Here is a 22,496-nt window from a genome sequence, read left to right as displayed (position 1 = left end):
CTAACTTTAAATTAAATCACCTTAACTTACTCTAAACAAAACTTTGTCTTGTCAATAAGCAACTTTCTAGCTAACGTGCACAAGTACGGCGACAATGTGAGGCACAGATAACCGCCCCACGGTGAAAGGGTCGGCGGTAAGAAGTAGTCACGTAGGAAGCAGAAGAAGGGGGGCGGTCGAAAAGGACCCCAGCGAGCGCGGCTGCGCTGTTTCGTTATCTCCGATGGGTTTCAAGAACGTATTCTTCTGCGTGGTCGCCGGTGTGCTCGCCGTGCTCGCGCTGCGCCAGTGGCGCGTCCGTACCTGGGGCCGTTGCCGGAGCAAGCGCTCCATGATCGGCAAGACGGTCGTGATCACCGGGGCCAACTCGGGTCTCGGTCGGGCCACCGCCATCGAGCTGGCGCGGCGCGGCGCCCGAGTGATCCTCGCGTGCCGCGACATCAGCAGCGGCCTCCTCGCAGCCGCCGACGTTCGGCGGGTGTCGAGTATCGAGAACGTCGTCATGCGCTACTTGGACCTCTCGTCCTTCAGCTCGATACGGGCGTTCGCCAACGGCGTGCTCAAGTCCGAGATGCACCTGGACGTGCTGGTGTGCAACGCCGGCGTCTTCCAGTGCCCGCTGTCGCTGACGCGCGACGGCCTCGAGATGCAGATGGGCGTCAATCACCTGGGACACTTCCTGCTGGCGAACCTGCTCATGGATCGGCTCAAGAACTCCCAGCCGAGCCGCATCGTGGTGGTCACGTCGAACCTGTACAAGCGGGCCAAGCTCAAGCCGAACGAGTTGCTCATGGATGAAACCAACTACGACAAGCGCGTGGCGTACGCCAACAGTAAGCTGGCCAACATACTGTTCGTGCGCGAGCTGAGTCGAAGGCTTCGCGGATCGGGCGTGAAGGCGTACGCCGTCAGCCCCGGCATGGTCTACACCAACCTGGGCCGCCACACGAAGCTGCCCTGGTACCTGATGATCCTGCTGCTTCCGTTCGCGCTCTTCGCGGTGCGGACCCCCGAGCAGGGCTGCCAGAGCATCGTCGACTGCGCCGTGAACGAAGAGTACGAACAGCACTCGGGCCGATTCTACTACAACTGCCGGCCCGAGAAGTTGGAGAGCATCGCCTTGGACGACGACCTGGCGCTCAAGACTTGGGCAGAGAGCGAGAAATTGACGGGCGTCTTGTCGGTGGACGTCAGAGGCTGAGCCCAGCCCGAACGTTATGGTGTCGTGACTTTGTGATCGTCTAGTTTGCTGGTTCAAAACTATTGTGGCCCCTGTGATCAAACCTGTTGCGAAGGCTTTCAGGACGTGCGCGGCCTTCGCGGCGCCTAGTTTCGCGTGTTTAGTTTCACGATGTAATTTATTTCATGCCTGTCTTTTTTTTTTTCTGTCATCCCCACCACTATCATTATGGCCACACGGTTGGTTACACGCGTAAAATAAACGTGACCCTCCGTGTCAACTCAGCAATTTTTGTTGTTTGTCGAGGGACGGTCGTTTCCTTTTTGGCACGACGCCGCTCCTGTTGACAAACAATCTCAAACACAGCGCGTGGTTTCTTTCCGGAACCGGAACTGGCTGAAAGCCAGCCGACGGTCACTCGACTAAAAACTTTACGTGTGCAAAATGCGGCGTAAGATTTTACTCGCGGCTTGCCATAGTACAACCCGAATTATAACCCGTGTATTCTAAATAATGTTTACCGTTTTGCGGAAAAGCGCAGCGCTCGACGCGTACGAAACTGCGGCATGTGCGTTCCACGGTGCGGCCGAATTCGCTTTGAGTTGGAATTAAAATCCCCTGGCTTGCTGCAGGGGCGAGAGAAAGCCGCCGAAGGAGTTGGAAAAAAATTCCCACATGCCGTACTGAGATTTTTTTTTGTGTCGCAGCGGCGCATCGTCGAACATGGCAAACAAAAAGAAGAAATACAACGCCAGGTTTCCGCCCGTAAGCCAGCGCCTCTCCTGTCACAAATGCTGACGCGTTTCGTTTCTTGTATTGCTTTGACGAACGCGCGCTTTGAATGGACGCGGATCGCCTCGTTGCGAGCACGGCCAAATGCTGCTGGCCCGTGCATAGGCGCTGCAGATGTCGCCGTGTTTACAGCCGCGGGTCAGGCGGACGTCCCAGTGTCGCGTTCGAACGACGATTCGAGGTCGGACGGTCGCGTTGCGAGCGCGCGCGTATGCGCCGGTTCGCCACTGCAATATGGTCGAGAGACCGAAAACGAGGGCCTCCCTCGTAGTACGAAGCCGTTTCCTTCGCCCGCCTCGACGTGCTCCACTTTTTTTTTTTCTCTATACTTCTGTTTTTGTTGTTCGTACCTCGCGTTCGACCCGCCGTAGCGAGGGTCGCTTGTCGCCAAGGCGGGCACGGAGTCAAAACTGACCCCTTCCTCCCCCCCTTCCCCGGGTCCGCCTGCAGCTTCCGCTCGGCTCGTGGTCACAACCACGGAAATCGAAAGGGTCCGCAGTTTTCAAGAGCGCGATCGTGCGAGCGCCCTCGAGATGCGAATTGTTTGCCGAAGCGAAGACGGAGCAACGTGCTCGCTAACGTATGCTCCACCGGCTGCTCTCGAATTTCGTCACTGCTTCTTATTTTATTTTCAAGGTTCGCTCGCGTTTTACGTTCCTCCCTTTCTAATGCTTTTTTAAAACAGCGTTCCCTCTGTGTTTCTCTATCCGTCCTTTTTCCGTCTTTCTTTCTTTTTTTTTTTTTCGCCTACGTTGTCATGTTGGCGCCAACGCGACCGTGATTTGCACGCGTGTTTTGCTTGCGGTAGCGACACAGTGCCTACGCTCCCCATCGCCAACGCTTCGATGGAACGAATGAGTTATCCATCATGCGTGCGTTTGTATGCGAGCAAAGTTCGAAGGGCAGCCGTTATGAATAAGTGTGGCTGTATAGCGCGTTATGCATCGAGCATGGAAAAGTAACGGAGCCGAAATGGTGGCCAGCACGTATTGGCGCTTGTTGCGACGTTTGTGCCGATGAGCGAATCATTTTTGCTCGTCGCAAAACTTGACCGCCTTTACAGTTGCACAGTGCGTCGGTGCGTCAGCAAGATGTTTGACGTCAAGCAAACTTTGAGCCTTGGCAAAGGGTCACAATTACCTGACTCTTTCAGATTTAGATGAAGCATACCCATACCTTTGGAATGCAGAGATTGTCACTAGGCATTTATTGTGGCCATGTTTAGTCAAAGAGCTTGAAGGGCAGTGATTATGATTAAGTATTGTATTGTCTTGTAAGTATTGTATCGCCCGATGTATTTGCAAGACTGAATCTTGGAATAAGCTTTTTGGTTTAGCAGGAATTGAATATTCTGAGCAGAAAGCCTGAGGGCAAGCATTTGCATTGATCGGTTTCATATTATTTTTGGTTCTGGGAGTGTGGCAATTAATTGAGCGTAACAAACGAAGTGAAGTTCTGTTTTTTTATATATATATTTTTTTAATTTCACCATCTCCTTTGCTGTGCAGTTACTACGGTCGATGTGATAGCTGCAGTTAAGTTCTCCATCTAACTATGCCTACTGAGAACTGCAAAGGCCTTGTTTTGTGTGTGCATTTTCATGCCGTTTTTTTTTTTTCATCTCTATATTTTGGTGCACTTCTGCTTCACAGGCAAGAATCAAGAAAATAATGCAGAAAGATGAAGAAGTCGGCAAAGTTGCTGCACCAGTACCTGTTATCATCTGTATCCTTCCATCTGCGGGTACTTCTTTCGATTAATCAGTGGTTTACTGTTGGTCACCAATATTCTTGTTCTGTTTCTTTCTTTGCTTGGTGCATACCTTGCTCAATTCTTTAAAGCCACATTTGTCTACAGCATAGGGTTACCTACAAAAAATTACCAGAGGCAACTCTCAGGCTAGTGTCCATGGAAGTTGCAAGGACGGTGGTTTAGTCAGCTTGTGCAGTGATCGGATTGCCTAACATGACCCTTCTGGCTTCAGACGGCTTCGTAAACTTTTCCAGTTTCACCGCTGTCAAAAAAATATTGCCCTGTAAATGCAGCAATTCACGAGAGAGTCAAACGAGAGAGTCTTAGTTTATCCGTACGTTTCCTCAGGTTTGCAGGTTACCGGGTTACTGGGGCCTTTGACAGCAGTAGCAAGGCTGGTGAGACATAATGTGGCATTTTGTGTAACTGCAATGTGTGTGAAAATTTTTTATGTAGTGTCACAGTGTTGAACCAAAAAAAAATAATGATAGAAATACTGCGTGGTAGCGATTATGTTGCTAGTGACAGTTTACACCAGTAGTGAAGAGGATGTTTAGTTCACTGCAGCATTAGTTTTGCGTGCTTTCTGGCTAGGCACTGCGTTGCCAGACGTCACTACGAGTTTTGTTGCTTCCATGCACCTCTCCGAGAACCCAGCAATACGTTTACGGACACACTAAAGCTCCCTACTTATTGCCTTTCATGTGTTCAGAAAAATATAATTACTTGTAAATTTCGAAAAGAAAGACATAATAGATAACGCCTCAAAAAACGTCTGAAGCAACAAAGAAGGTGATTGGGAAAATTCATGTTCTACCCGTTTGCATCCAGCTGAGTCATTGCAGCTTCTGAGTTCCTTATACTAGTTTTTGTGGGACGCTCGGTGGTCAACAGAGTGGGTCTCTAAAGGGTATTGTTGTATCCTGTGCCTTGTACTCTAGACCAAAACCAAACTTAACAACACAAATATGGGCAATCCTATTTTAATTTAGCCATCATTACTGTATTGGAAGTGGTGGGCTTGCTATACAGCACAGCTTTTTTCAAGAAAGTGGTTAATGGAGGCATTGTCATTCTTGCACGCAGTGATGCGCAGTCTGTGTGCCTGTAAAATTTATTTTTGTAGCTCAGTTACCTCGAAGGGATTTGCCATGCTATGTAGTTTAAGGGCATATGAAACATGGTCAAGTTAAACTTCAGTTTCACCTACCACCCTTTATGCTCAAGTATAGAAAAGTGTTACCACAGTTGCACATAGCTGTGGTTGATGGAATTATTGCTTTTAAGTTGTTAATGTAAGATATTTCTATTGCTCTAAGCTGCAACTATTGTTCTGGCCTAACTGCTGTTAGCGTATTTCTTTAACTATTAACAGCTCATTATGGTACCACCTAGGAGCTCTGCTAATTTTTGTTACCAGAAGAAGCTGCTATTCAATTTTGAGCAAATCTTATGTGCAGCTGGCCTCCTAACATAATGAAAAAACACAAGCAAAAGAATGATGCTGTTACACCAGCCTTCTTGCAGGCATTGTTTTATTGTTGGAACTACGTGTCGTGTAAAAAGTGTTCACTTTTTTCTGTATCACCAAGAACCTGCAGATGGTGATTTGCGTTGTGAACGAATCTGAAAACTAGGCTCGTGTACGTTGCCTTGACTCACACTCGATTCTTGCAACACTCAGCACGAGCTCTTGAGCTTTTTGTGGAGTCCCTTGTAAAACGTGCCAGTGAAATCACAAGGTCGAGAAGTGCCAAGACGCTCTCCACGTCTCATTTGTGAGTGGCTCTGACCTTTGCTTTACCATTTTAGTTTTCATGCTTGTGTGGTGTCTCTCTTAGCAGGGGGTGTACGTATCATTGGCAGGCTCATTCTCATCCCATTGTAGGAATACTACATTGAATGTCATTATAATGAGTTGCCATATATAACAAAGTAAATGTAATGTTTCAGTGGTCATACTTTATTTCTGTAAGCCCTGCTGCTACAGCGAAACCAACAGTGTTTAATCCGAGAATACTGGTTGCAGGGGAGTAGCTGTTTGCTTGCTCGCAGTTCAAGATGCGTATCCCAGTAGCAAAGATGTCAAATACTCAGTAAGAGCAACTTGAAACAGCACATTCTGGATGTACATGCCCGTTTAGGCTAACGGCTTGGCTTGGCTGCAGTCAGCAAGCCTACAGGCTAGTCTTGTGGACTACCAATTGCACGGTTGCTTACAAGGGTAGAAAAGTGCATTTCTTGTTTAGTGTTGATCTTGTGTCACATATGTGCATAGTAAGTCGCCGATGGGCCATCAAAATTATCAGGAGACCCTTTGGTGGCCTGTTGGAGGCATGACACTTGCAGTTCTTTTTTATAGACTCAATCACTTTTTCTCAGATGCCAGTGTGTACACGTGTAATGAATATCAGGTACAACGAAGGTATTTTCATGTCGTATGTGACTTCTTTATAAACAAGTTCAGCTGTATCAGCATAACTTCAAAGACAAACCATTTAAGATTGCATTGTTGAATTTTTAAGCTCGCCTGCTTTTGTTACTGGCTTGATCCACAGGCTTCAAAATGTGCACCTGTAAACAAAAGTATATGGACCATGGGTTTGAAGGAAAAAGTCAAATTCTTTTGTACCTTACTCGCACAGGCTGAAATTGACCACTGCAGTTCAAATTTTACCGCACGGAACACTATAGTGCACTCGTCAAATTTCAACTCTTGAATAAGTATACATTTTTTGAAAAACTTGTGGTCCGTACACTTCTGACTACAGGCGTACCTTTGGTATTTGGATTTACTTAGCATAAATCCAAATGCGAACAAGTCGGAAGCAACTAATAAGTGTCGTTGCATTTCCAAGTTTCCTGCATTTGTAACAATAGCTAAATCGATTCAGGCTCCAAGATGTGCATTTGGTGCTACACCATGCAAAAAAATCGGGTGCAGAGCAATTTAAATTCACCCTTTTTTGGCGCCATATTTCATAGCTCATAGCTTTTCTTTTTTTTTTCTTTTTTTCCCTGTTCTCGTTCCAATTTCTGCCTATGAAAACTTCCCAAAGTTGGAATTTGAAGAATACCACAGTTGAAACCGAAAAGGTTTAAAAATTTGGTGAGAACTACCAAAAAACTTTTGAATCACTGAGTATGGCAATTGTACTGTTTATCTAGCTTGTAGCGCAGTAGCCCCTCATTACAAGATAGTAATTATCTATTACAAATTTGCAGACCTTATTCCGTAGGAGCACTGTGAACAGACACTCAATAGCTGCATCAAGAATGATCCACGCCACAGACAAGCATAAATGTTTTGTGAAGTGTAAGCATGCAATATTCATGTAACAGTAGCCAAAATTAAATGCTCTGGCTAGAGTTGTTTCCCACTGTACAGAAATGCCCTGCATTGTTATGCCTACATTGATTGTATAAGTTGGCGTTGCTGCTGCGAAAATTGGGCTACGAAATAATCTCTCAATGACTGCATTTGTTTATATTTTAATCATTTTTTCCCCTAAGCTTGTTGCAAATAAAAAAAATCTTAAAATCATTGTCTTCATTATGATAATCGTATACAAGCTCTAAAAATGTGGCATTTTCACTATTGCATTTTACGACTGCCAACTCTTACATAAATGCAAACGATGAGAAGTGTACCTGTCATCGAATGTATTTGGGTGAATTTTGCCCTCTTGCCCGCCGTATTGATACATTAGAGTTGGTCGTAGTGCCCGACATCTCGACCATAACCCGAACGAGAGGAATTTCAGGCCACATTTAGTCCGCTAGATGTCTGGCAGTTCGGGCAAGGCAAAAGTTGGTGACAGACCGTGGACTGTCAACGTGCCTTGCCTGCCTCCCAATAACCCCGGACTTTCCTGCGGGATTCCTAGTGCACCATTAAAGCAATGTTTTGTTCAGCTGTCACCACCCCTCCCCCAAATTTGAGGGGATGGCTGTCTTGCCAAGTAAGCTGGTATTGAGACTGCCAAAGTTGGTGACTTGGTTGGCCGATCCTTGATACCAGCGCACAATGTGCATTCTTGCAAGGATTTGCAAGGGTCAGTTCTAGAACCAGTGCAGTGTCATAGACTCCGCACTCCTCATACGTTAACCAATAGAGCTAACCAACGAGTGTCCTTAGCAGGATATCTCAGCAGCTCTACCAGGAAGCTGAGGCCTGACTGACAACAATCCTCTAATGGTTTATGCGCAATTTCTATCTCCTACTCTATTATGAAGATGTCATTCCGAGTTAGGCCAGCACCTGGTACCCTGCCAAGTTTCATGGTGTTCTACTACGCCATTCTTATGTGGTGCGCATACATTAAGGAAAAGATTGTGACAAACGAACTTTCTCAGAGGTGTTTTGGTATCCACAATGTCTCTACAATTCTCTGTGTTTTGGGAATTTTATGCAGTGTATGGGGGACTAAGACCCAGATTGTATTTCTATGAGTTCACGCTTGCGGAAGTGCTGTAGCTGTCTCGGGCTAGTTGATGCATCACCTTAATGACAATACTTTTTGTGCTGGCAAATATTATGGATTGCCCTCACCCGCAAGGCACCGCGCAGCCCCTTATTGTGCTGACCACATCGTACAATGTTCTGTGCGCTTTCCCCGGATCTTTGGCATACCTGATTGGCTACGCACAATGTTCCATACCTTGTGTTCTCTGTGACAGCCCAGCAAGTGCTATAAATTGCTGGGAGACATTTACCTCAGGTTGTCCTTTTGCTAGCAACTCCCTCACCCACCCCCTGCAGATGCATATGCACACAACAAACAAGCAAACAACTTTTCGCTGGTACTCCAAAATGAGGTTTACTGGTTCTCGAGGTGGTTATGTGCAAGGACCTCCAGGCACGTGTTTCCGAGCTCCCAGCACTTGCGTTGAATGGAAGCTTCATTAGTGGGGACCCTTGCGCCTCGTAAATCAACTCTTGTTAGCCCCCCCCCATACGTCTTCAACTATCTTCCCTTTCTTGTTGTTTTTCATTCTATTGCATGGGCAAGCGAAGAAAAAGGTCTTTCAGGAAGACCTCTTTGTGCATCACAGTTTAGTGTTGAGTGTTCTGACAACTTCAACACAGAATTCCGTTTATTTTTTGGGTCTTGTCATCTGTTCAATCAGTCGTGGAGTATATGTGGCATGCGTATCTTGGAATGAGTGTGCACTGTTAATAATGTGTTTAAACATAAGCGATTTGATTAAAGAGAGGCTAGTAAGTGACTCTGGAAAGGACACGGGTCTAAAAGAAAAGTGGACCAGGAGAGGGGATCGTAGAAATACAAAAGAAGAGATTTGGATGAAAACGGCAAAATGGAAATACAAAATAGAATGCACAAAAAGCCCTTGGACTAAGCACGAGATTCTCCAGATCATGGAAGACACCTAAGTAGGGCACACCTGACATTTTCTACTTGTCTGTCTGCGTGTGTGTGTGTGTGTGTGTGTGTATTGTAAGAGAAGGAACAAGTCCTCTAAACCCTAGAGAAAAATAAATACCAACAAGTGTGGGGTGCCCTAAATGATTTGTTAAAATGCTTGTTTCTACGAACAAGTGTTGGTACCCTGGAGGTGGATGTGTCATGAGTGGTGACATTATTATGTGCTGGCTCACTCTATTCCCACGATCACTGCGACCAATGCACACAAGTGAAGCTGGAAGAAATGCGGGCAGCACTTCTGGTAATCTTTTTATGATCAGCGTTCCCCCACCTAGCCTTCTTGCTGCACATCAGCGAAATGTGTCATGACGTCAGGATAACATCAATAAGGCCGAGTGCAACATTTGTAGAACAAGTTTAGCACAAAATTAAAATACATTATAAATATTTGCCTACCATTATGCTTGCCAAGTCGCATGCTTTTAAATGGGCCCTTAACCACTTTTTATCAAAGTGGAGAAAGGCATTTGAAGTTAACAGACTAATTGAGAAATACTTTGCCACAAAAAGGACTTCAATGCATTCAGCAGAAGCAGAGTTATTGTCAATCAAACATGGCCTCCACTGTGCTCCCGTTTGTTCTTCAATGCCTTGCACTGTGAATTCTACAGTGGCGGGCCCACAACCTTCTAAATGTCACCGTGACGCGCAGTTGACATTTCCTTTTGAATGTTAACGTAGGCGCGACAAGTTCCGCCTGTGGTGCCTACGCCGTGCTAAACATAAGCCAAACGTGGTTGTCGTCAGTGAGCCGTAGTGCACTTAGCCAGTGGGCTCATGGCGTCACCCCACGACGGCCACGGTATCTACGCCACGTAGCCGACTGCAGCTTCAAGTGAGCTATCGGCCAATAGCAGCCATCCACTAGAGTGATGAAATAGTGCATCCGATGACGAAATAGTGCGTCTAGAAGAGAGGAATGACCGGGTCTTCTGTTGAAAAGAGAGCGTTTGATGGAAAAGTGACTTCGCGAACCGCTTGCGAGCTCCGCGCATTGCGTACGACAGCAAACTTTGGCTGAGATGTGCACAGCAGCGTATGCTACCCGTGGAATATGTTATTTCATCAAGCCCGAAGGGCGGTTGAGGGCCCCTTTGAGCATGAGAATGGTGTCGTGGAGTTTTTACAACTTAGGAAACGCGTGTCGTTACTTCTTTAACACACATTCCACCTGTGTTGCTGTAGGCACTTTGTGATGAACTGACAACAAAGTAAAAACATAGAAATACCTTTTTTTCCCCGTTTCTTTTATGCCAAGATGTTTGCATTCCTTACACCTGAAACAAATGCTTACCATAAACCTCTTTTAAATTAAAAAAAGATTTCCAAACTGCCCTTTTTTGACAGCGTGGAAATGTATTAAACAACACAGCAATGGCTGTCATTGTAGGTTTTGTGTACTTATATCTCGAAGCTAGTGCTAAGCACTAAGTTTTCAGTCCTGCCGTTGAAGCATGCCCCCTAAATACATTAGTTAAATGGTGAATTAGGGAATCTTTTAATTAATAATTCTGATTTCTGATTTGCAGTGTTCGTGTCAAGCCTGGTCAGTAGAAAATTTCTAGTATTTAGTAGTGCACTATTTGCTTTGTTTAGATCCCTGGCAGTCACTTTCCACACTTCTGTGCACATGGTCAGCTTGTTTTCCTTAGGCCTGTTGACGTTGCAAAGGTCTGTGTATGGTGGCCTTGAATGGTTAGCCCACTGCAATTCACTAACCACATTGCATTTAAATATCTAGCCTATCTCTAGTTTGTTCATTTAGTCATGGTGGCGTCCTCTGTACTTCCTTTTTTTTTTACATCAGTGCAGTGGCACCAGAGCGGCACAGTAGAAAGAAAATGGTTTTGAATGCGATGCACAAACTAAGCTGCTGCATTGAATAACGCAAATGCCATACTCATAAGGGCAGTTCTGCCATGCCGTGGAGGTCATGATTTGTTGGTGGGTGAAGTCTCTGAAATCTTTCTTAAGCTGTGCGAAACAGCTGGTGTTCACGTGAGCAGCAGCAGCTGTCAAAGCCGCTGCGTGAACATTCATTTGACGAACAATGGATGTATGCGTCGTTCGCCTCTAACATAATTTCCACGCGAACTCCTTCGTCCCTGCTGTACCGATTTAAGTGGAGACTTCGCCTGGGGGCTGGCTCTTGATTTCCCTATTCAGATACATGTGAAATGCAGAAATGCTTTCATTAGACAGCTGTTAGACCTGTTTGAATAGAGCTTGTGGCATTTGAAAGAGAAAGCTGGACTCTACCACCTCCAGACAGTCAAATTTTGAGTTAAGGCATCGCAGTTACAACTAAAATTTCAGAGGAATAGGTAAATTTCAGACTCAAGCATATATCTGACTTATGCATAACTCTGCACCAAACGTAGGTGTTGTGCTGCTGTAAATTGCACGCGGTTGTAGCAGCTTAGGTAGATGAATGCAATATATAAGTTTACGGATTCTGTTAGGTTGTTACAATATTTACAGAAGTCCTACTTGCAAATTAGTGGCATATTTGAAATCAATGTATAGTGCATTAAATTCTTCACTTTAGTGCAATTTACAGAATTGTGATATCGCTTGTTGCTGCTGAATTACCAAAGTTGTAAAGATTATCGAGTTCTTCAAAGCTTTTCTGTGTTTAACAATATTTGTTAAAACATCAACGACCTAAATAATAAAATATATTGCCGTCAATCGGTTGTTCCCAACTTTTTATTTTATGTGCAACAACCCTCACTAAATTTGCTGCAGTGTGTGCCAAGCAAAACAGTTTCTCTATTACCATGTGTTTAGGTAGCAGCTGCCAAAGTAAAGCTATCTCATAAGTCCTAACCCATTTATGGCAAATAAATCCCCACGATGGAGCTCCTTTAATGAAAGACGGAAATTGTTATCCTGAGTGTAACAAAAAGATTCAAAGGAAAGCCATATATGTTTCTCGGAAACTAATTTGCGTTTCTCAAACCCAGATGTCTGGGCTTATTTGTCTGGGTCCGAGAGTCCTGGTTTTCTGGGTTTCTCAGCCCAGGTTGGAGAACTTACATTTTTGGGGGTTTCTCAGGCTCACATTTCGGTACAAGTTTTTTGGGCTTTTCAGACCTGGTCCGAAAAATCCCGAGTTTCGTACAGGTTTCTGGGTTTCTCAGACTTGGGTGTTGTACGGGTTTTTCAGATACCTGTTTATAAGAAAACGCTACAGGCTTTGTTTTTAGTTTTGTGCTACCCTCCAGTGGATAACGACCTTTCCTTTTCATAATAAATTTGTTTATTTTTTGACACCCTTCCTCCTCGCTTCCAACCGCCTTTCCCGATTGGTTGGCAGGAAGGCGTGCATCCTGGCGGACGAACGCCTGCTCTTCCTGAAGGAGTTGGTCTCCTCAGTGCCCGATGTCCAAGGCGACGAGGAGCCCTACGAGGTACCTGTGCGGCCCAAACTTACCGGGTGAGCTACGTTTTACTGCATCAGCTGTCATGGGCTCTTGAAATGGTAAATTCATCATGTGCGCAACCCCCCTGATAACAGTGGGCTAACCAATGTTGTAGCCTTAAAGTTGCACTGACTTGGTGACCAATAATTGTGTCCGAAATTACCTTGCTTGTCCGAAGCGCGAGAAAAGTATATTCGTACACGCAAATGCTTTGTAGGATATCTATTTTTTTTCTCTTTACATTTGTGTTCCCATCCGTTATCAGTACTTGGAAGTAGTATGATACCGTTTGAAGCATTCCCTTGAGTGTAGCCCTGGATTTTTAGTGCATGTCGTGCATTCATTACTGAGGTTTCTTTTTTCATTGATGGAGAAATATAATTTTCCACTTCACCGAAGTAATTGCAACTTTCACTGAAGCCAGGAGAATCGCTCTTGTAAAACATGCGCATTGAGATTGCCGTCATGCGGAGAACCGGCGAAAATACAACACAAGTTGATGGTGGTTTTCTTTTTTCTTTTTTTTTTTTTTTTTTGCACAGTTTGGTTGCTCATTCAAGTGCTGCCATCTATAGAGAAGAGGGTGAAATAGTAGACGTGCACATTTGTGTGAGCGCCTGAAAGATGGTACAGCACATCCACCACGAAAAAGAATACATGTGTCATAAAAGCTTTCGCCGGGAAACTCTCAACAGCAGACCAGATTGGCCGTTCCCTCATGGCAAGTGGCTCCCAACACCGAACCGCAAAGAGTTAAGCAACCACTGACACAAAATTTGTCTTTCAAGTTATCAGTTTCCTTAATATGCCACATATATCTGTAAAGTCTGTTTCAGATTAATAAAGATACTGGGTTAAAGACAAAATGATCATTTTTGCTGACCAAACTTCCTAGCCGCAGCAGACATGCTAATGTGTCTAATACGGCATGTGGAAAGACAAAAAGACAGATGCCATTAGATGTATTATTGGAGAATTATTTTTATATTTAATGTTCTGGAAACTATACTGTGGCAGAGAGTGAACTGTATACGAGGTCGATCATTGCCAAACGGCGAGTTTAAAGACACACCATGCCTGATGAAACCTATTTGAACGTGTTTCCTACAAAAATTACCAGAAAGAAACCTGATGCGGTTGTTGTCCAACCACCATGGGAAATTCGGATCGAAAGCATGGATTTTTCTACGATTTTGGCATGGCTTCATCAAGAAAGCAAACTGCTGCTGCTTTTATTTGTGCTTCATGCATTTTACATGTGTTACATGAATGTTCATTGCATTCCATAGAACAGCGGAGTGTTTTATGTGTACAACTACTTCATTCTATTACGTGATCTCTAGTGCATAAGTGACCCTTGACACTTCAGAGTATGCGTGTCACTAGATCTGGATGGCTTTTGGGCAGTGACATTCACCATAGGTGACTATTTTAGATGTATTATTGGATAATTATTTTTACATTTAATGTTCTGGAAACTATACCGTGGCAGAGAGTGAACTGTATACGAGGTCGATCCTTGCCAAACGGCGAGTTTAAAGACACATTATTAGGTTAAGATGTGAACCCAGAGGACTGTTCGAAGCCAAAGGAACAAGGTTTAGTCAAATTCATGTACTACCCATCCCTCTCGTGCTCATTGAGGCAATCTACCCGCTGTGCACGTTGGCAGTAGTGGTAGATATTCCTCCAGTAATATTGGTATTAAATTCCATGTCGTGGAAAGCTGTTGAATGTGGTTGTTGGCAGAATAGTCGTACATTGGATTGTGCAAGAAAACATAGTGCCAAACGCAGGACAAAGAAAAAGAAGACGCGGGACCAGGTGTGCTTAGCGTTGCTCGTTCAATGTCACATTGTGGCGAGGGCACGAACACTGCTAGATCTGTAAGTTAAGAATCAAACTCTTTATCAGGCGAAATTGCGCTAGGAAAATAAACAGCACTTAAATCAACATGATAGCGACAAGCACAGTTGTCATTCGTTGAAATCGAAATTTGCAGGTGAAGTCCATCTACTATTTATGCATGACTCTTATATTCCAGCGTAATCGCAGGTGCTCGCATACATTCGAGAATGTATCATATTTACCGGACTCTAATGCACCCTCAATTGTAGCACGAACTTCAATCTTTATACATAAAACAAATGTAAAATGCAAAATACCCTTTCTTTTTCTGTCACCAGATCTTGATGGTTTTCATGACTTCAGGTTTTCGTGAATCAAGTCCTACGTGTTATATTCATACTTGTACATGTTACAGAAAGAAAAGTAATTGGTTACATTTGCCAATTACTGACACACAAAAGTAATTAAGAAATTACTCGAAAGTAATCGATTACTTCCATGTTACTTTCATCTAAACATTTATTACGATTGCACAGGTACAGTAAACTGAACAAGCTGGCCTGGCACTTTCAGTTGGTCCTCTGCAGCCCTTCGCAGATTGCTTATCTTCACTAACAGTTGCCTTTAAAAGGTTTCGTTGGTCATCTTTCCTCGTTTTTGTTGTGAAGACAAGTGGCACCGAAAACTCGCTCAATGTGTGCGCTGGCGGGTAGGGTGGGTTTGAAACACAGGGACATCTTGCGCAGAAGATCGTTGTTATTCAGCGTCTGGGTTCTCCGTGAAGTGCAGTGCTTTGTTGTTGCTGGGACTTGGAAAAAGAATGCTGCCGGTTGGGGGCGGTGAAAAGCTGAAAGAAAAGTTATCCGTATTTTATTTCCTGACATTATTGTCCTAAGTGGGCCTAAGCTATCGACACATACCAGCAGCAGTTCAGTTTGTCAGCCTGTTAAGATCGGGAAATAAATACTGAGCCCTCGGGTTTGCCTGTCTGAAAGTGTGCGTCCGCATGGCTGCTACTTGGCACGATATCAAGCATTCTAATGTAGTTCTCACCAAATTCAGGTTCTCAATGCTGCGTCACCTGTTACAGCATATCTCACCAATAAAGTAACTGGTTACATGTAATTGGTTACTGAAGGAGGTAATTGAATTACGGTGCATGTTATCGAGTAAACAATGTGATCATTAAAATTACAACACAAGAAAATTTAATTGATTGCGAGTCATAAATTACATGTAGTCCATTATGTAGAAGTCTGGTAGTATATTACCTGACACTCCCTATTTGGTCTCTGTTTCGCAGTGTCCGAAAGCTGCGTGCTAAGAATGGAAGCACCGACGTACCGGGACCCAGTCACTCCACCGCGGAGGAGACGGACAGTGCCGAAGACGAGGAGGACGACTACTTGGAAGAGGTTGGTGTTGTGCGCACTCTACCTTTCTTTAGTCTCTCTGTCTAGCTTTTCGCCGAGTCAATAAAGTCAACGACCAATTTTCCGGATGCCCAATTTTTCGAACTTGCCTTTGCCATGACCACAGGTAGGCGTTACCGAAGCCACCACCACTGTCATGTTGATTATCTCAACATGGCAACAGTGAAGCACACCAAGAGTGGGAAGGGGCAATTGTCACAAGACAATATGTATTCCTTAATAATACATGCATGCCTAGTAAGTGTACTGGCAGCCCTTCAGGGCTATTTCAGACGCGCCTGTGGGGATTTGAACCCTTGGTGGCATGTAAGAGGCATGCATGAATTATTTTTTGGTCGTAGGCAGTCCGACATTGACTGTATTTCACTGGCTCACAGAAAGTGCTGAAGCAGTGATCGCTCAGCCTGTTCATGTTTCGTGTGCATCCAAGGAGAGCATTGCAAGCCTCCGATTTCATGCAATGCTTGTTGCTAAACACCAGCACGAGTGAACGTTTTGGTTTTTTTACTGTTTAGCAGCATCGGCTCGCATATGGCAGCCAGCGTTGCAAGAAATTGTAAATCGTTGTAAGTCATTGTAATCACAATTGTAAGTCATTACATTGTGAGCCACACCTACCTTTTCTTTTTCTGCTACCTGGCACATTACCATTGGCAGATTTAGGGAGGTTACATATGATGATCGGTGACATTGCAGGCAGTGCCTCTTACCACAGCATCTGTGCACGTGACCTTGACTCTCTAGCTGGAAGCGGGGCTCCCTCGAGAGAAAGCGTGTGCGAGCTGCTGTTCAGATATTCTTGCATCTTGCAGCTGCTTGATACTGTGCGAATGGGATTGTCCCCGTGTAATCAATGCGCCCCGCTTGTCTGCTTGCAGTGCTCAAACTTCCCGAAGGGGCCCTTTAAACAGTGGCCAGTGCTCCCATTAATTAAGAGAATGTGCAGCATGTAAAAGCACACCTGCAAGTTATGAAAAAAAGGGGTATCTTAATGCTACACCGTTTCTCATTTTTTTTAGGATTCATTTTTTGTCCTGCGTATCGAGGCCTGTAACCTCAAATGCTACTTGTGCAGGAGACGGACGACGGGAGCAGTGAAAACACAGCCGAGGCCCTGTGTCCGCCAGTCTATCAGGGCGTTCGGAATGCTGCCTACGGCCACCCCCCAACGTGAGCATCCTCTCTCTCGAGTGTTTTAAGAAATCAAGCAGGGCACACGAGGCGACGCGGCGTTCTATGTCTGCACCATTCCTGCAGAAGACGCAGCTTGTCTCGTTTGCAGAGGAGACAAGCTGTGTCTTCTGCAACTGCCTCACATGGCACTTTTCTGGCATCAGGGGCAGTTTAGCCTGCACAGAACACTTGTCTGCCTGGAAGCCTACTCTGAAGTGCCGGTAACGAAGTGAAAAAAAATTATAGGTACCAAAGCTGCTCTCGAAGCCTGCTGGCTAGTTGACGTGTCATTAACATACAGGTATCTGGTGCAGAAGTTACTAAAAATACACAGCATAGATGGGAACAATGTACATGCAAGAAGTAAAAATAACACATTTTATTGTCAGCATGGTTTCAATGGGGCAGCAAGGGCAAAAATGGAAACACAGAAGAAATATCCTCACTTCAAATGTGTAAGGATTTGGCACAATTGCATGATATAAGGGAGCATGAAGTTATAGAAGCATGCAGGAGGGGGGAGGAGGGCGTAATCATGGAGCATTCGTCAGTAGTCCTGACGAATGCAGTGGTCATTATAGAAAAGAAACGAAAAATGAAGTCATGAAAAGATAACACTATGTTGATGCATGCTGCAATTGCATTGATCTTGTCTAAACTATGGCTTAATACTATGGCTGAAAATGCTCTGCAGATAATGTGGACGTCAGAGCTCTTTTTTTTTTTCCGCCTCGTTTGGACTGCGTCAGCAACGTACAACAGCTGTTGGGCTGTACCTACTGTGTGTACATCATTTTAGTTTGTGTCTTCTGTGTTTCTAATTTTTGCAGCATAAGCAAATATGTTATGTGTAGCTAATGAATGCACTGTTTTGTCGCGTACTCTAAAAAAATTTCTTTTAATTAAAAAAAAGTCACAAGGACAGTTTATCAAACAGCTTTCTGGACAATACCTTTCTTCTTACTTGGCATCCTCCCCTAGCAGCGCATCCATCTCACAAAAGCTAGCGTTTGTGAAATATCCTGAAATTTCAGTGTAGAACTGGATCTCCAAAGTTTCAGAATGTTAGTAGACAGTTTTAGTTTAGCGTACGCTATGCCATTGTGTACGCTTTTATAAAACAGCAGGTCGTCACTGCACATGCGCAGAATGCTAAATGACCCATAGCGTATAGCGTATGCATACTATTTCTCAGATTTAGCGTTAGCATCTTTGCGTGGTTTGCGTAGTTTGCGTGAAACGTGGCGCCGTTCCCGGCTGCCCACTTCGAATTGAATTTGGTGTTGCATTTGTGAAATGCGCTTCGTTCATAGCAAATGACTGTGTAGACGGCTTTCGCTTAGTCTCAGGCCGCTTCGACGACAGAGTATTATGGATAAACTTGTGGTGTTTTCGAGATAGCTTCTCGTTTCAAATGAGTCGACGCCTAACGAAAGAAAGGAAGGATGTTATGATCATTCCCTTTGCAACGGGGCGGTGTGTTGCACCACCAAGCTCTTGCTATTGTTCTGCCTTGGTTTAAGAAAAGAAAAAGAACACGATGAACTCCCACAACCCAATTTCCTGACCCTCTATTGTGAACTTTCCTTTTGTACGTCTCCGTTTTTTGTCGTTTTCCTACTTCCACCAATATTCCAATCTCCTCTTACTTCAGAAACATTTGAGATGTCAGCGCCACCTATCGCTACAGTTGGGAGATAGCCGCAACAACAGCATACAGCCTCTGAGATTTGAAGATCTCGGAGGCCAACTAAAACTGTCTAGTAAAATGTTGTTTACGGTATGTCGTTTTGGTGTAGAATGTATGATTGTCGAATCCTTCATGGCAGGATGGATCAACTGACAGGAGCTACAAAGAGGCACCAATTCGAAACTTCTTAGTGCCTAAATTCAGTAACAAACATACTTCTTTGCATAAGAGTAGCAAGAGATCTGTGCTTGCTCACAGGCAGAGAAATGCAGGTGACATGAAAGCACACAAACAATAAAGATTTCTTACTTCCTGAAGAATTCTGTGTCCCTCATCACGATCACTAGCATGCAAATATATACAGTGAAACCTCAGTATAGTAAGTGTAGGTGTTAGGAATTATCAGATGGAAAGAAGTGAATATAAAATGTTTCTCACAAATGTCATCATGTAACGAATAATTGCTTAGAACAAATATAAAGAAGGTATTTTCACTTCAAATGCAACTTTGTAAAAAGGTTCGACTGTGTTTGTGCCAGCACCCATCAGGTCTTTGCTGCACTGCATCATTTGTCTTTTGCATCGCATAGCCATAAAGAACAGCATGAGTTCACACACATTGACGTCTTACTATAGTATTTATCGTACTGTAATTGAATCAAACGCTTCAGTGATGAAAGCTGAGACAGTGGGGCATTTTGCTTCGACGCACTCCAAAAATGATTTGCTTTATTAATGTACTCCTTCACTGCACTTTTTTCTTGTGCCTCGCCACTCACTCTGCAACATTCTTTGCAGATTTCCACCTGCCATCCAACACCTACCCCAGTTCCCAGCAAACTTCATGGCCAGCTCAGCAGCAAACCTCATGGCAAGCTCAGCAGCAAACATCATGGCCAGTTCAGCAGCAGCGAAGCCAGACGATGACTATGATTCTTGAGGACTTGATAGAACTTCAACATACACACACACATACACACACAAAGAAAAGAAAAAGAGCGGATGTGATATGCAACCAACCTCATTCACAAGCCCTGGGGTGACTGAAGTGCTTCGTGTGGCTTTCAACACTTTGAGTCACCAGCTGATAAGACTGACTAGAATGATAAGTGGAGTGATCAGTACAGCTTCAATTTTTCCACAATGGGGCGTGAAGCAGCCTACTTGTTCATTGCCTTGAAATCAAGTTCAGGGTGTTTGCGCTTTCCTTGAAAAATCCAAGGATGAAGGAGACGAAAAGCAAGCCAAGCCAAGGCACACAGAAAACTGGAACAGCTTGTGACGAAACATCCAGTGCTCTTGGCATAGCATTTCTGCCAATTTGTGCAAATCCTGTCCAAAGCTCAATGTGACACCAGTGCAGCACTAGAGTGGTCACTTGCTTTGCAGCAAGACTTATGGCAACAATACAAATATAAGTGTTTGGTGACAAAGCCTAGATTGTTCATAAGCATCAGCATTTCACCGGTCCCGTCTTACGACTGGGACTCTGCACCGAAACTGTGCGAAGCCTTCAGATGTACCTACAGAGCATGCCATACGCTCCGCATAAAGCATACCCTCACTGTACCCAGCCCCTGTTTTCCCTATCTCCCTTTCACATCGCCCTCCCAAGAGTGTTCATTCATTTGTGTCACCCACGTCATCGTTGTCAAGTCGTGATGTCCCAGAAGATGCACGTCTGCGTCTGCCACTGAAGCATCCCCTCGAGGTTGTGTTGTACATAGGCGGCCCCTTCCTTCCACGTTGTCTGTCAGGTGTGACGTAGTAACTTAAGTTGAACATAAAATGTTTGCTAATAAAATTGATTTTTTTATACTTGTGGGTCTAGCTTCTTGCTTGCCGTGACCATTTGGGGAGTGACACATACATGCAGCGAAACATCCTCATACACTGAGACCAACCCACCATGTTGGGTTTGAGGCTGCGGCATTCTCCTGCCGAGTGCCAGGTTGTGGGATCGATTCGCAGCCATGGCGACTGCATTCAAATGCAGGCGGAATTCACTAGTGCTTGTGAACTATTTAATGTGCCCTTTGGGTGCACATTAAAGGGACAGTAAGAAAAAGGATTCTTTAATATGTAACGATAAATATGTAGAGAGAAAAGTATGTAAAGGTATGCAAATTATGCATATACAATAATAAACGAGCCCCCCTTCCCGTGAGAGGAAGCTTGGTGCTATATCACATCATGGATATTGACAGCGTTTACCCAATTAAAGCCAACTTAAAAACCAGTGAAAAATTGTGCAGCAACTGTCAAAGATGATTCTCAAGTTTGGGGATAGCATAAACGATTGCACATGATATGCTGAATTGGTGCGCAGGCAGCTGGGATAATGTTACTGCAGCCAAGCGGCGCTGGTGCAGGTACAGCTGGCTTCATGGCATTGTGCCATATGTGGCAACGTCTTGTGATAAGCAAGCGACCCTCTCACCTCCCCCATGTTCCCATCACGCTCTCGTTATCCCATCACTCCCCTCAGCTGCTGTTTGGTTAGATGAGGAGACGTCCACGAAAACTTCACAGCAGAGACAAAGAGAGCGATCAGTTTAAAAGGAGTGCATTTTGAAGGCACTGAAGACGGAACCAAAGTTGGTCAAACAGTCGGTTTGGAACATGGTTCCCTCCGCACACCAGCCCGACGATCTACCCATTAGACCATGGACTACCCAGTTACCCAAGTTAGCAGGAGAATGGTTAGAAACATAGAAACATACCGGAAAGCATGTGAAGTACCTGAACAATGCTAATCGCATTAATAATTTTGCTAGAATACATATTTTATTAACCTAAGCTGGTTTAATGTTTCAGTTTAGTGTACATTAAAGAACCCATGGCAGTCAGAACCACTAAGTGAAAACACAAGGTCCTGGTCAGTATTAGCGTGAGGACCTTGACTGCTACAACTACAGCATCTCTCATAGCCACAGTGTTGTTTTGATGTCAAACTGCATCAACTAAGTAATGTACAGAGACCAACTAGCCCAAACTTCTAGATTGCTATAAGGGTGACAAATGCTCTGCAAAATGTCTGAGCAAGAACTCCTGCATGAGCTAGCCAAAGCTGAGCTGCAGTCAAAATGAAATGCCAATTCAGCATGGAGTGATGCTAGTCTAAAGCCATGGTACAGAAAATGAGGCGCGTGAGAACTAAGAAAACAGGCGTTGGAATTAAAGCACGGTGCAGAGTATCCGATATTCTGGTTGAGCTGAGTTGCACATCTCGTTTGTGATGCATAGAAAGCTGGTGGTGCGCCAGGGTAACAATGGTTGCCAAGTGGCAGAGGACTAGTTAAAGGATTAGCAAATCTGCTGTTATCTGCAGGCACAGGATTAAATTGGCTGAAGCAGTCACTACGCCGGCCGTTGGTCCTGTACTATAGACATTTTCCTATGTATGATTAGCTACGGGGACCGGAATCAGTTAACACACTTACATAACGTCAAAGAAGGCTCCCGGGATGTTGGGCTACACGATTCCATGCTTTATCTTATTTCCTGCTTATCTGTTGATTCATGTGTGTAAGCTAGTTCATGTGCTTCCAAAGTATACACAAACTGTCGGCCACGATCAAAAATCTCGGTGCCCTTCCACCCTGCGAAGATGGATTACCAGCAAAGCTGTGTAATATGGGCCTTTTAGTGGCGAACTGCTCCTCCGCCGCGGGTCGGCCAGCATCGCACCATCTTCAGAATCGGCCCACGTATGGGGAGTGCTTAACGCCTGCTTCACCTCCGCCGTGGGTCGGC

The 22,496-nt window shown here is 44.7% G+C and overlaps 2 protein-coding genes across 4 annotated transcripts; both read left to right on the top strand.

The window, feature by feature from the left end:
- Nucleotides 1-9: 9 nt before the first annotated feature.
- On the top strand, nucleotides 10-1,460 carry LOC142563112 (retinol dehydrogenase 14-like). Its single transcript, XM_075673643.1, has one exon. The coding sequence runs from the start codon at nucleotides 224-226 to the stop codon at nucleotides 1,199-1,201; it is 978 nt and encodes a 325-aa protein (XP_075529758.1). The 5' UTR covers nucleotides 10-223; the 3' UTR covers nucleotides 1,202-1,460.
- Nucleotides 1,461-1,770: 310 nt separating this feature from the next.
- On the top strand, nucleotides 1,771-20,558 carry NC2alpha (negative cofactor 2 alpha). Of its 3 annotated transcripts, none has more exons than XM_075673648.1 (7): nucleotides 1,771-1,945; nucleotides 3,625-3,697; nucleotides 5,409-5,502; nucleotides 12,491-12,610; nucleotides 15,748-15,859; nucleotides 16,953-17,047; nucleotides 19,539-20,558. In XM_075673648.1, exons 1-7 carry the CDS (start codon nucleotides 1,904-1,906, stop codon nucleotides 19,678-19,680), a joined length of 678 nt encoding a protein of 225 aa, XP_075529763.1. In that variant the 5' UTR covers nucleotides 1,771-1,903; the 3' UTR covers nucleotides 19,681-20,558. The 3 variants fall into 3 exon arrangements, with proteins under 3 accessions (XP_075529763.1, XP_075529761.1, XP_075529764.1); XM_075673646.1 differs by lacking the exon at nucleotides 1,771-1,945 and adding an exon at nucleotides 2,010-2,608; XM_075673649.1 differs by lacking the exon at nucleotides 1,771-1,945 and adding an exon at nucleotides 3,094-3,245.
- Nucleotides 20,559-22,496: the final 1,938 nt, after the last annotated feature.

This window comes from Dermacentor variabilis, chromosome 11 (genome assembly GCF_050947875.1).
Source record: "Dermacentor variabilis isolate Ectoservices chromosome 11, ASM5094787v1, whole genome shotgun sequence".
Lineage (NCBI taxonomy): Eukaryota > Metazoa > Arthropoda > Arachnida > Ixodida > Ixodidae > Dermacentor > Dermacentor variabilis.
The sequence above is the reverse complement of the archived record's forward strand: the minus strand, read 5'-3'. Positions and strand labels throughout refer to the sequence as shown.

Excerpts from the sequence above, each read along its gene's own strand:
- LOC142563112 (XM_075673643.1), top strand. The coding sequence starts at position 224 with ATGGGTTTCAAGAACGTATTCTTCTGCGTGGTCGCCGGTGTGCTCGCC.
- NC2alpha (XM_075673646.1), top strand. The coding sequence starts at position 2,555 with ATGCTCCACCGGCTGCTCTCGAATTTCGTCACTGCTTCTTATTTTATT. Across the intron at positions 15,860-16,952 it reads AGGACGACTACTTGGAAGAG|GAGACGGACGACGGGAGCAG; the intron begins GTTGGTGTTGTG and ends CTACTTGTGCAG. Across the intron at positions 17,048-19,538 it reads GCCTACGGCCACCCCCCAAC|ATTTCCACCTGCCATCCAAC; the intron begins GTGAGCATCCTC and ends CATTCTTTGCAG.